Here is a 12,500-nt window from a genome sequence, read left to right on the forward strand (position 1 = left end):
GACGTCCGCTTCGTGGATTAATATATTAACTTACATTAGCAAATAAGAATCCTCAATCCTCGAATACGAAAATCCTTACCTTGGTAGCTTACGTGGTTAGGTGGGTAAGTAGATCATCTACAAACGTGCAGCTATGGAGATCTCGAATCTCGTTGGTTATCTGCGCGAGCATCATACAGGAACCACGCGTACATGTACATATGTAGACGACAAGTCACAAATATCCGCACATCGTATTAAAATCCCAACCCCTTTGACTTTCCTCAAATCCGCGATTCTCATTGCTACTCGTCATCTACTAAATAGACCAGGGTATCAGGTGTACGCAAAGGTCCTCAGCTCGCATCTGGCGGACCTGTTCTATCCCCCATCTATAATTTCCACTGAGCACCGTTCACATATCCCTATTATAACAGAAGAAATCACACAATGAACTTGGTCGGGGTAGCTTTGAGCACCACCAGCCAACTTCATCTAAACGACTTGAATGACTTGTGCGCCAACGGAGACGTAACGGGCACTCGTGCGTTCGGCCCTCCCGTGCCTCTACGTACTTGGCTCCCTCGCATCCCGTGCGCGGTCGGCGTGTTTCCGCAGAACGCGCAGATATAAACACTAGGCTGGCTTTGTCGAGTGATGTTGATGCATTTGCCATGAAGCCACAAATCACACGATCCACTAAAATGGGATTAGTTACGGTTTTTGACGCTATCGTATACCTTGACTACACAAGAGGTGAAAGGAGAGGAAGAGGCTACCATTGAACCATATAACTGTTTCCGATGGAGTGGCTACTATTCGCATTGCAAACGCATCGGATCCGGCGGCCACGGTCAGCAGAAGGGGTACGGCGATCGTTAGTCTTTGTGGAGGCGGGCGTTGCTGATGAGCTATACGCCGCCCGTGATGTAAAGCTGTTATTCAGGTTGGACGGCCGCTTCTGCCGGCTCTCCATGACCTTGCGCAGCTCGCTTGCTGCGTCACCGAGATTGTCGCCGCTTGCCATATTCATTACCGTCTCAGCTTCGCTTTCACCACCATGATCGATAGGGTTGGGTTCATTATAGTAAATTCCGAGGCTACTAGTGCTCTGGTCGCTAAGGCTCCGCTGGGAAGAATGGAAAGAGTGTGTCGATGGTCTCCGTGGTTGTGGTAACGAGAAGGACGGATTCCGGCTGGGAATTATGATAGGCTCATCGTCCGTAGACGACTCTTCATCTTCAGAAGATGCCCAACTTTTCCCTTTGCCTCGCTGTTCTTTCCGGCGGCGTACTACTGTGGGCGTATTATCATCGTCGTCTAGAACGATTGTCGTTGTCTCTGCCCGAGCTCGACCCCTAGAGTCTATTGTGAACTTGACTGACGTCTGAGTTCGTGGAGCCGGTGTTTCGGGAATAGAAGAAAGACTGGGCAGTCGGTGGGGTTGATTTTTCAGCGGCGATACCCTCCCGTTCGGCCCTGATCCTTGCGACGCTGACCTCCCGGTGTTCTGTGGCACAGGTCGCGCAGCTGGCGCGAGACTAGGCAAGCTGGCTGTCTCGCTGACGGGTTTCCGAGTTATCTTCTCACTAAAACTACGCGACAGACCAGGGCGGTCGGACGGTTTGATAGGCGAGCTAGCGGACACTCGAGTTGCCTTCTTACCGGTTTTGAGCTCTTTGGTGCTAGCTGTGCGACGACCCGGCCCACGCTTTGGCGGTTTTGCGACTAACGTGACAGGCTCGGGCTCGGGTTGTGAAAAGGACTGCATCAAGGGAGGCTGGGACATGGGATTGAAAGGAGCAGGCTCCATGTTCGAGGACGGCGGTCTGGTGAAAAGAAGACCGGGATCCACACCACCATGATTCATCATAGCAAAAGAGTCGTCGGCAGAAGCAGGGAACGATGAGCTAAACATTGATGAATCTGCAACGCTTGTGTCTAAGCTTGGAGCCGGGGGCTTTGGCGCAAGCGCCCGTTCCTTCTTCGCCGGTTGGTTATTCTCCTGACTTTGTGGGGGGATTGCGCCGGTCTCTTGAAATATCTCGTTGGACTTGCCCCAGTCCTGAGAGCTCATGGGTCGGTGGCCAGAAGTCTGGAACACATTTGCGCCGGTAGTCGAGAAGTCAAGGTCCATTCCACTCATATCAGTGTCCCAAAACATGCGCGAGTCTCCAAAGCTCGAGGCCGCAGCTGGAGCTGACATTGGGTATCCGAACATGTCGATAGGGGTGGTTGACATGAAGCTTGACATATGTTGCTGCTGCGGTGTGCCAGCTACGAACTCCTGTTCGAATCCATCATTTTGCATGGTGTCCGCCTGCAGCTTTGGTGCAAGTCGGCGCTGTCCCTTGTGAGCAGACGGAGGCGGTGTGGCCGTCTGGACCTTAACCTCTTGCGCCGTGTCTCTGCAAAGCTTCTTAGACAGCTGTTGCGAACTATTCCGGAAACCCGCTTCGGTCGGACTTTGGCCGGTCACTAAGGGGTTGGGAGAAGAAGGCACCCGCCTAGACGGATCAACGGGCGGTAAAAGGTTTGGGTTCGGCGAGAAGTGGGTAACATGAGTTGCAATTTCGGCAGCGATACTATCGGTAGACAGGGGCCTCTTATGATTTGAAGGCTGAAAGGGCGTAGAGATAGAAAAGTCGGCAAAGTGAGGGTGCGAGGAGCCCTTCAAGTTGCCGGGAGTAGAGTTGAAGACGGAATATTCTTCGGCAAACTGAGGAGTCCAGCCAGATGACTCGTCGAAGGAGGCTCGGTTGTTCTTGGGGGTTTCGAAGACAGAATTTGGGAAGGCAGCAGACGTTGGGGTCTGTTTTGGAGTGGGAGGCTGAGCGTTTGGATCGCCAAAGCTGCAAACTGGTATCAGCACCGAGACACTTAGGGAAGGGATATTGGAAGTAGTGGAAGTGTCTTGCCTTGGAGTCGGTTGATCTCCACTCATAGCAAAGTCTATCTTGCTAGCAGAAAACAAATGTTTGCTTCCCTCAGGTAAGTGCTATTCTCTTTTAAGCTCGTATATCATTGCACATTATCATAAATATAGCTCGAGTCGTTTGTTGGTGCTGGGGGGAAAGAGTAGGTATGAAGTCGTTAAATCGTTGGCAATACAACTACAGATTAGGTTGTTCTTATGTTAGCTCGGGCGCCAATCTGGACTCAAAATATACACAAGCCGATAGGGAAGAAATCGTTAATAATTAGATGTCATTAATCGCCGGTCTAGAAGACGAAGAAAGAACAAGAAAAAACCATACAGCTAAAGTGGTTGTCGTGGTGAAGAGAGGAACTTAAAGTGGATAATGTTCTAGGTAGAAACGGATGCCTTGAAGTTTAAAGGATCCATCGATGTTGTTTGGTTTGTCGGGTAAATTTTTAGAGTGTTAGGTACCTGGCACTAAGGCCTGTAGGTCTGTGCTTGGTTGGTATGGTACCGGTTGCTAAACTTGGCAGTTACAATCTTTGCGAATGGCAAGGCACGTTCAAGGAACAAAAGGAACATTTTCTTGGTAGATGCACATGTGTAACGAGGGGCAGATGCACATTCGCAACGCAGTCTCGGGTCTTGAGGATTCGAATACTTGATACATGCACTATAACCTACCAATGCAATGACGATCATACTCAGGAGAGCCTTTTCGATAATCATCTGAAAAAGTTGGAAATTTAGCAGCCTTCGTATTATGACATAACAGTCAAGAAAATGATGATCAATTGGCCCTGAGCTTTTGGCTGAGGAGACCAACTAAGGTAGACGAGCGGCGCGTAAGACTCCTTGAAGAACTAAGTTGGTATCCCATAGGGGAAAATTCAGGGTTATCCCCGCAGTCCAGTATCCCCTTAAGGGTAGCTGTCCTGTTGGCAGGAATGTAACCTGGATTCCAACTCGATATCATACTCGATATCATACTCGATATCATATTATTCGGACTAGAACTTAACTATCATATATTTTCCTATCAGTCAAAGGAAGAAGGATGGCGGCGTCATCGTGATTTCTCGAGCTCTGTAGTATTAATTTAGCATATCAAGCAGCAAAGCTACCGTTACTTACAGCTGTAAAGGATCCGGACCTGCAGAATTGCGCATGCTCCGGCTCCGCCCAAGGGTGCAAGCTATTATGCTTACTGCGGTACCAGTTCGGGGGAATATCCCAATATTTCCAACACTTGTGAGTTGTCAATTGTTTTATGCAGGAGCAAATTAGATGGCTGAGTCCCCAAGCAACAAAACCGTAGGCACGAGACATATACCGTAGTATATCGAACCTCCGGATCTTCGGTCGAATCACAGTGGATCGCGCCAGGTTCCCAAGTTGTAGAATGGTTGACCTATAAAATAGGTGATGAGCCGTTTGTACTATGGCATTCTAAAGCTTTAGGGCTTTAGGACCTGCATTAGATGGAACAAGAATGAGTCAACAGAGGAAGAACCGTCTCCACATCGCAGCTCATCTTGCCTAGGACAGTTAATGCATGCAGGTTCATATCGGATGATAATATATCTGAGCTATAACAGGTCTTGCTCCACCCGCGGCAAACAAAATCGAACGGTTCAAAGTTGTCAATGCGCCATATAGGTATGTAAAATAATATAAAGTGTTAGCTAGACTTTAGCAGGCTCGTGTAAACAGGTATCTAGCCCTGTAGACCTGTACCGAAGGAAGTTCGATCTGATGCGCCCAATTGCCTGTCAATCAGATCACATATTCCGCTCGTGCGATGAATAAAACTAATCGAGATTAATGAGGCATAATACTCGTCATCCCACGGCAGCTGAAGTCTTGGCTTATCGAAGATGTTGAGCCGCTGATAGGCTGCCGGTAGAGGAAACCTTGGAAATAACTGTTTGCATCGATTGTCCGATGGCTGGCTGGTGGCTTGCAGCATACGAAATAGAACCGCTTAACTAGCCCTAAGCTGCCTTTTTGCTTGGACATGTTGGCGCCTTGTTTGCCTCGACAGGCGCCCTTGTTCACCATCAGAACCTCGACCTTACACGCCCTCGAGTAGGAGAATATAATATTTCGATGGCGACTAAATTAGACGCCTTAAGGTGTCGCATGTTGGTCCATTCATACAACGTCGTTACACACCACCTTTGATATTTTTTAAATAGAAATAAGGAGTTCTCTGTATCTAGCCGGAGGCCCGAGCCGCTTGGTGGGAGGCAGGTTTCTACATCGTTCATCAAGCCGACGATAGAGAATCTCGACCGCGAACGACTTGAGAATTGTTTCCCAATATGGAAGAAGATCGGATCTATACTATCGGACTATTGCGTAGCCCTATGACTTAAGTCAGTCAATTAACGGACCCCTGTACATAGGGCATTAGTCGCATGGATCATTACTGGCTTCTTGTCGCTACACAAATATCGATATCAACTCTTCAAGGAGTCAGAAAAGAGAAAAAGGGAAGGTTTAATTGGGATAATTGCAATTCTATTCCGCTCATGTTACGCAATCATCCATGTGAAGGAACCTGTGGGTTACACTTCCTTGGAGAACGAATAACGGCATATGATTGGCTACATTATACTTTATGCTATTTCCCAAAAGGTGTTCATTAAACCTCCGCATTTTCCCTTTAGTGCTGACCTAGGTATGTACTTCGTACCCAGGTACTTAGGTGAATTCCGACCCCGATATCTATCTCAAGGCTCATCCCCCCTGAAGGACCTGAGCTTCAACGTTGTTGAACCCAACTAGCTTATCACGGGCTGCACGGGCTGGATATACTACGAATCAAAGCGTTTTTCGGAGTTGACCAAACACTTTACTCCCTTAACCAGCGATCAGTTTCTCAACTTTAGCATTCGGTGCTGAACCGCTCATCTCGGCCAGCTTAATGCAAATTCGTACCAAAATCAACTAGGAAATGTTGGCCCTCAATTCAGAGCTATATTCCAAATTACGAGAGCTAATTAGCGATGTGAGTAAGCCAGGGGACGTTCGCTAGGTAGTTGAGCGGGTAGATAAGCAAATATACGTCTGCTTAAATGACATCTGTTTTCTTCCAGCTCCCCAACATAAGAGACTAATAGCCCCGGGACATCGTTCGAACAGCAAGCTTAATGAGATCTAGCGGATTCTACCCGGACTTTGTGCATAACAATCCACTAACATCTAGACCCAACCAATCGCCAGATCTGTCAGATAGGGGGCATGGATGCCATAACGAAAAGCAGCTAATTACCAAAAACGAACAGACGAATGACGTGTTAGCCGCCTGATCGAAATTACTTGTTGGCAATACTTTGTAGTAAGTCGAGCTAATTACTTGGTGCTTCCGGCAAGTTAGATATCGTATAGGAGAGAGCAGCTAGCTTGTTCGCACGACGGAGAAAATTGCTTCCCCGATATAATGAATGTATGCCCCCTGCTTCTAAAACGGCTATTCTAAGGACATCTATAGTCTCGAATGATATCTGGTTGGATTTACGGTAGTTTAGCTACATTCTAATACATCAAGAGTAAGCGCTCCTGGAAAGAGTCGGCATTGCTGATGTTAAAATCCATCTGAAACTTGACCAGCAGTGAACGGTTTTAACGCCAGCGTTTAATAATGCTAAACGCCTTGAGAGGCGAGGGACTCGTGCTATCAAAAACCATCTCCAAGGTTTCATAAAGCACCCCAAGTATCAAGCACTTAAGTAACGATGACAACTAAGGGCCATGGCTACAGCTCGTCTTGAGCTATAGGTGAAATTTGTGTCAACAATACATTAATATGTGTCATGGTCTTTGGCCTACCTCATACCACAATAATCATTATCCGAGAAAACTTACCATTACGTTTTCTAGAGAGATAAGTTTCTACCGTTTAAAACTTGGTTGACTTGGTACGGCCTCCTTTTCACTTGCAGCGCGAATAATTTCCATGGCAGTAGAAGAAACGCCACATAGAACGGCGGGAATAAATCTATGAATGATGACATTAGGAAGTCATGATATGAGTGGCAATGTTGGAGTAACTACAAGAACAAAATAATTCGCTTATAATTAAGCCACGGTTGTGCACGTCGTAAGCAGAACTGCACCAACTTGATTTCCCCTAATTTTAGGGGATACCTAGGTGATAATATCCATAGGGCTATGTGGATTACCTGGCCGATACGCTGTGCTTCCGATAAAAACAACCTAAGGAGAGAAGCATAAGGGATATCTTAAGAAACAGAAGCCGTGCCATATCTTATACACCAGGGAGACCACGAGGAAATATTGAACTATCACGATCTTGAATATTATACTCTCGCTATGGTGGTGATTCACAGACGTAAACCAACGAAATACAAGTAGCCCCTATTCCGGTAAAATACGAAAATAGCAAGGAGCCAGCCAGGAGGGAGATTATCACACCTTCCGAGAACCAATTGCAAAAGCACGTAGGAATTCGGGGCTTCAGCCCTATCTCGACTTTCCCCTACGCACGGCTCAGCTGTTGAGCTAGTCCGAGTACGAATAGGAATAAGTCCCCTGCGGCAGGTATGTAGTTCAGTAAGCCCGAATCCTTAACGTCGAGCGGCCCTGGTAAACGTGTATATATATGTGGCTACACTATATAAGACGTCATATACGCTAGTTGTAAGCAAGTCCCGGACCCAGGGTTCGAAGGCGCCGCTTATGTAGGTACCTAAGACAGAAATAGGGGCAGTAATCTAGTAGCACACGCAAGAAAGGTATATTCCGAGAAACGCGAACTAGAGAATACACGAAATCACGAGCTTGATGACGATTTGCAAAGGTCCACCTAGTATATAGTTGGTTGTTATGACTGGGATGCCGCGTAGCGACAACAGCCCTTTTCTGATTGTGTTTATACTATCCCGCTATGGATGTGGATATTGTTCTCTGCCGCCTTCCACGATTAAGATAAATCATAGGAAATATGTTAGATCGGTACCCATGCTACCAGAATAATATTATGGGATACAGACGATGTTAATGCCATTGGATATTAATGAGTGCCTCCAGGCTCGAGGCCAGAGTTGTCATGAAAAATCGCCTCCGGTGACAAGTTAGAAAACTTCATTCCTGTGGTCATTCATTCACCCCCGACTCCGTGTCTTCATCCAATACCGCGGTCGATCTGTTTTGTGACCCCTTAGCTTGAGCTTCCTTACTCTCTGCCATTCTCGAGATACCACAAACTTCCTTGACCGATCCTAGCTGGGACTCCACGGCTTTAGAATTTTCACTATCAATGCTTGCGTTAAGGCCTCCACCTGTCGTTTCTTGACAGCCTCTGGTAACTAATTCAATAGTTCCTATTGCCAGTTGTTAGTCACAAGTAGGTGATCATATAGTAGAGTCATGGCATACCTCATAGAAGTGCTGTATAGATGCGATGCGACTCGTATGAACTAAGTCATAAGAAAAGGAGGGAAGAAAGAGAGGTGGCTGAGAATGGCCCTGTATACTCGCAACTTCTGGGGAAGATGACGTGAATCGTATTATACTGTTTGGTACGTTGCAAAGCCTAATTATGTTCGTGCTGGAAACCGTTACTTCTGGCGATGCATCTCGTCGTTGTCAAGCCATGCAGACTGTAACACTTTCTGGTCGTATTCGTAGGAGGGATCCTCCTCACCTAAGTAACTCTTAATCTGGTTTCGGTAACGCGTAGGGTCGTCCTTGTTACTGTGGTTATGGCCGAGTCGACCGAATGGGGTACTAGCATTATAGTAGTCGCCATTACAAAAGACAGTGTTGGGAGGACCGCCCTGGGGGGCAACAGGAGTGCCGCCGAAAAGGCTGCTCGGGTGCGAAAAGGAGAAGGTTGATCCACTTCTCGTGCCTTCTTGGGACCAAGGAGAGTACTGTTGAGGAGCACCCGGCGCTGAACGGCCGTTTGCCTGCGTATTGCCCCCTGGTGCTAGAAAACCGCCTTCACTGCCAAAGGGGCTTGAAATATTCTCGAAAGGGCCCGGGATTTTCTTCTGTCCGCCCAGGCTCCCGCTTGGTAGGCCAAACCCCGCGGATCCAGAAGGGCTTTGCAGATTAGAAACAGCGGTCTGCTGACTGCCCGAGCGCTCCATATAGCTCGATCCTTGATTCATCCCGAGTTTATTCAAATAGGGAGAGCTGGCTGCTGAAGGTTTCTGAGACCCTAGATATGGGCTCGTACCCATTCGACCCGCATAGCTATCCTGCGTGGTTTGCGGGTTCAGCCCGTGTTGAGCATACAGTGCAGACGTCAGACTATCGAGGACTGCGCTTCGCGATATCTCTAACGAGTCGCGGGAACCCTTGCTCTGGTGATTATCAGATCGTGGCGCTCCTTGACATAACCTTGGCGACTCATACGCAGGCTGTTCTCTCACGCTGCGATGCGCTGGGGCCTTGTTGATGGTAAGATTACTCAGATAAGGAGACGACTCGAAGCCGTCTAACTGGCCATGGACACTCCTGGGTATATAGTCTCCATCGGAAACCAATTGATTATTAGATTGACTACCAGAATGTTTCGGGGTTGGCTCATAGAAGTAACCCCATGGGAGGCTGGGTATGGCCTTCGACGCGGGAGAAGGCTGCGCTGAATCCGTAGCAAACCGGCCAAAAACATCGTTAGCCGTAGCAGTATTCATGCCATAGCTGGTATCACCCTGGGTCTGGCTTGACTGAGGTCTGCTATCATCGAGTGGATCCAAGAGCTTGTTCACCATATTAACCATCTCACTATCTCCACTTAGGTCTGTGTCAAGAAGTGGATTGGGTGCTTGCTCCTCGACTGATTTTCCCTTGCGGGATACGCTGCGTGGTTGAAGGCTTGTCTCATCTTCAGCATGATGTGCCAAGGCGACATCCTCCAAAGTTGCATCTGACACCTTCTGCATCGACTCCTCTGGTTTTGCTCCTGCGTCGTCGAGTTTAAGCTTGTTCAACACACGAAGCATAGTTGCCTCGTCTACGGAGGCTGCTTGAGCAGGTTCAACAATAAAATCCCAGCATTCAACCTCCCGCCCCTCGAGCTTCTTGAGGCTAATTGCGAGCGGGAAAGCCGAGCTCGCTGCCAAGAGTACCCCACAATACACAATATCCCTAATTCGCCAGATTGCTTCTGTGTGAGGTTTGTACTGACGACCGAAGACTCTTTGGCGAGGCTTGCGAGGCTTGCGCTTCTTTGGTGGATGATAATTTATCAAGTCCGGTACACCTTCTGATTGCGAGAACAAGGGCAGGTTACGATCGCTGAAAGGCTTAAGCCCGAGTGCTTCTGTATCTTCCAGTAAAAGATACTTCGACGACGTAGTAATGGTAGCTTGGTCGATGGTTGCGTTGAGCAAAGTGAGCGTGTCGGCAAGAAGCCTGTATACCTCACTGACGTATGGTTCGAGGAATTCTCGATAATCCTTAGCATCGAGCCTGGAAACATAGAGCCATGAGATGTAAATGCGGAAGAGAGGGAATAGCTTCATCAAAAGTTGACTAAAGCAGATCGGACTCTCAGAATCCTCGTGGTCTCCTCTCTCGCTTTCAGGTGTGGTAGATGTGGCAGACTCATCTAGTAGTCCCGCCTTTAAGGTGCGAAGGAGAATCAGGACCGTGCGAATGTTAAATCGTAGTAAGAACTGGGCCGACTGAGATCCTTGCATTGTCCACGCAGCTTTCAACTGTGTCAGTACGTGAATCCACGAAAACGGAAGGATACCTAGGTGAAGACCTACATTTCACTTTATCCAAAGCAATATCATACGCTGCAATGTTAATAAAGATCATCTTGCGTAGGATCATTTCGTCGGCGTCAGACTTCAAGGAAATCTCTAAGCGATGTAGCACTTCCTCTTCCAGTTCAGCCTGTTGAGAAAAAGGCTCTCCCTGGAAGAAATACGCGTGTAGTCGGAGGAACCAGGTGATCATAGTTTCGCGCGGGTCTTTGGGACCTTTACGTCCCGCGTGCGAATTCTCCAAGCCCTTGAACTCCCGTCCAAGGTTGCTAACACCCAATTCGGATGGTTTCGCAACGGAGATAGAACGATGAAAGTGATAGACAATGTCGAAGTGCCGGCCTTGAAGTTGGTATAGAACGGCCAGTTGGTGATGAGCCGAGCCATCGTCAGGGTTAATAGTATGCGCTAGACTATAGTACGCTATAGCCTTGTCGAAATTCTGATTCGAAAGCTTTTCTGACATCTGGCATCGGTATCTGACCAGGTCACCGAGATGAACCAAGGTAATCTGGCATGACTTCAAGATCATTGCGCGAAGTTGAGATGGAGGCTTCGAATTAGGAGTAGGGGGTTCTGGCAGCTCAATGTCTGTGCCGTAAGCGGCTTGATGTAGCTCGGGAATATAGTACCGCCCTGAAAGTTGTTGTATATAGACACGATAGAAGGACTGAGCTATTTTGAGAAATCCTCTATATTGTTTCTCTAGCTTGCGTCTCACAACCACCTGGTTTTGTGCCAGGAGGCGACTCATAATTTTTCGGTACTCGACATTGAGGTTGACATGGGCTTGCCATAGATGATATTCGACTTGCTTACCGACCGCATATTCGAAGTCATTGGCAACGACGTTCATGCAGGCTAACCGAAATCTAGAGAAGTATGAGTACTAAAAGCAGGTAGCAAGTAGATGTGGATGATGAAGATCGTACTCAGCCATCGTCTTCTCAAGGTCTTCAAAACGAGCTGTAGTTTCCGTCGTGCCTCGATTTGATAGCTTCTCTACTATATCAGAGCGGATCTTCTGGGCATCCCTATAGTCGGTGTTAGCCGACGTGTCGGATCAGCATGGCGATGCTGCCAGGTCCGGCGCATCTAGTAATTCCAGACATACCCCCAGCTCGCTCTAGCCTTGTCCCGCGGACTCTCCATTATGATCGAAGCAACAAGCAATCGAGTTCGATACTTAATTAGGTATTCAAATGGGATTAGACTAAATCCCGTCGGAAAAAGTTATTGGTGACCGGGAGACTGTTGCGACAGCCCAGTCAGGAAACAGGATCACACGAACTCGAACCGGGAGCGAGGATGCGGATGATATCCATAGTTCGACAGATGCGACAGGAAAAGGGTTGGTTCTAGACGCGCCGTAGAGAATTGGGCTGAAATTGCTATCTCGGAGGAAGGTATCGGGAACATTTGCGGTTACTGGTGGAGAGAAGGGATGCCTCGTAGAGAGAGATCTCTAATCTAGGGATATAAGCACGACGTAGAAATAATACGAGCAATGTTAGCGCAGACCAAAATGTAAATAGCCGAAGTGTCTGCGACCGTGTATAAGAGCGTATCGTGGATTGAGACGTCGTCGGGAAGCAGAGCGAAGGAAAATGGCGTAAAAGTATGAAGGTGATTTAATGTGGAATGGATGGAATTGGATGAGGCGACGGGGTGAGTTCATAAACCTGCCGATCTTTAGAAAAAAAAGTTACCTGCCTAGAGGGACCTTGGAACCTTCCGGGTGCACGCTAATCACTAATCGCCCACTATCTAGGGCAGCAGCAGGGCTACTAAAATCTGCGCGCCTGCCCAAGCCAGCCATTAAATGCACATCCCAGCAGGGTACCTAGCGTAGT

General features: G+C 47.9%; 2 protein-coding genes across 2 annotated transcripts; both read right to left on the minus strand.

Moving 5' to 3' along the window:
* Positions 1-593: 593 nt before the first annotated feature.
* F4807DRAFT_304386 (uncharacterized protein) lies at positions 594-3,149 on the minus strand. The gene has a single exon (XM_047994976.1). It carries the CDS (start codon positions 2,921-2,923, stop codon positions 755-757), a length of 2,169 nt encoding a protein of 722 aa, XP_047857428.1. The 5' UTR covers positions 2,924-3,149; the 3' UTR covers positions 594-754.
* Positions 3,150-8,484: 5,335 nt separating this feature from the next.
* F4807DRAFT_471473 (uncharacterized protein) lies at positions 8,485-12,330 on the minus strand (the record flags this gene model as incomplete). The annotated part of the gene is made up of 4 exons (XM_048002923.1): positions 11,762-12,330; positions 11,580-11,681; positions 10,648-11,519; positions 8,485-10,586 (listed from the first exon to the last, which is right to left on the minus strand). The coding sequence occupies exons 1-4, from the start codon at positions 11,797-11,799 to the stop codon at positions 8,485-8,487; spliced, it is 3,114 nt and encodes a 1,037-aa protein (XP_047857429.1). The 5' UTR covers positions 11,800-12,330.
* Between the last annotated feature and the right edge of the window lie 170 nt (positions 12,331-12,500).

The sequence above is a fragment of the Annulohypoxylon truncatum genome (assembly GCF_022578515.1).
Source record: "Annulohypoxylon truncatum strain CBS 140777 unplaced genomic scaffold F4807scaffold_5, whole genome shotgun sequence".
NCBI classification, from domain to species: Eukaryota; Fungi; Ascomycota; class Sordariomycetes; order Xylariales; family Hypoxylaceae; genus Annulohypoxylon; species Annulohypoxylon truncatum.

Coding starts and splice junctions, on each gene's coding strand:
- F4807DRAFT_304386 (XM_047994976.1), bottom strand. CDS start 2,923: ATGAGTGGAGATCAACCGACTCCAAGGCAAGACACTTCCACTACTTCC.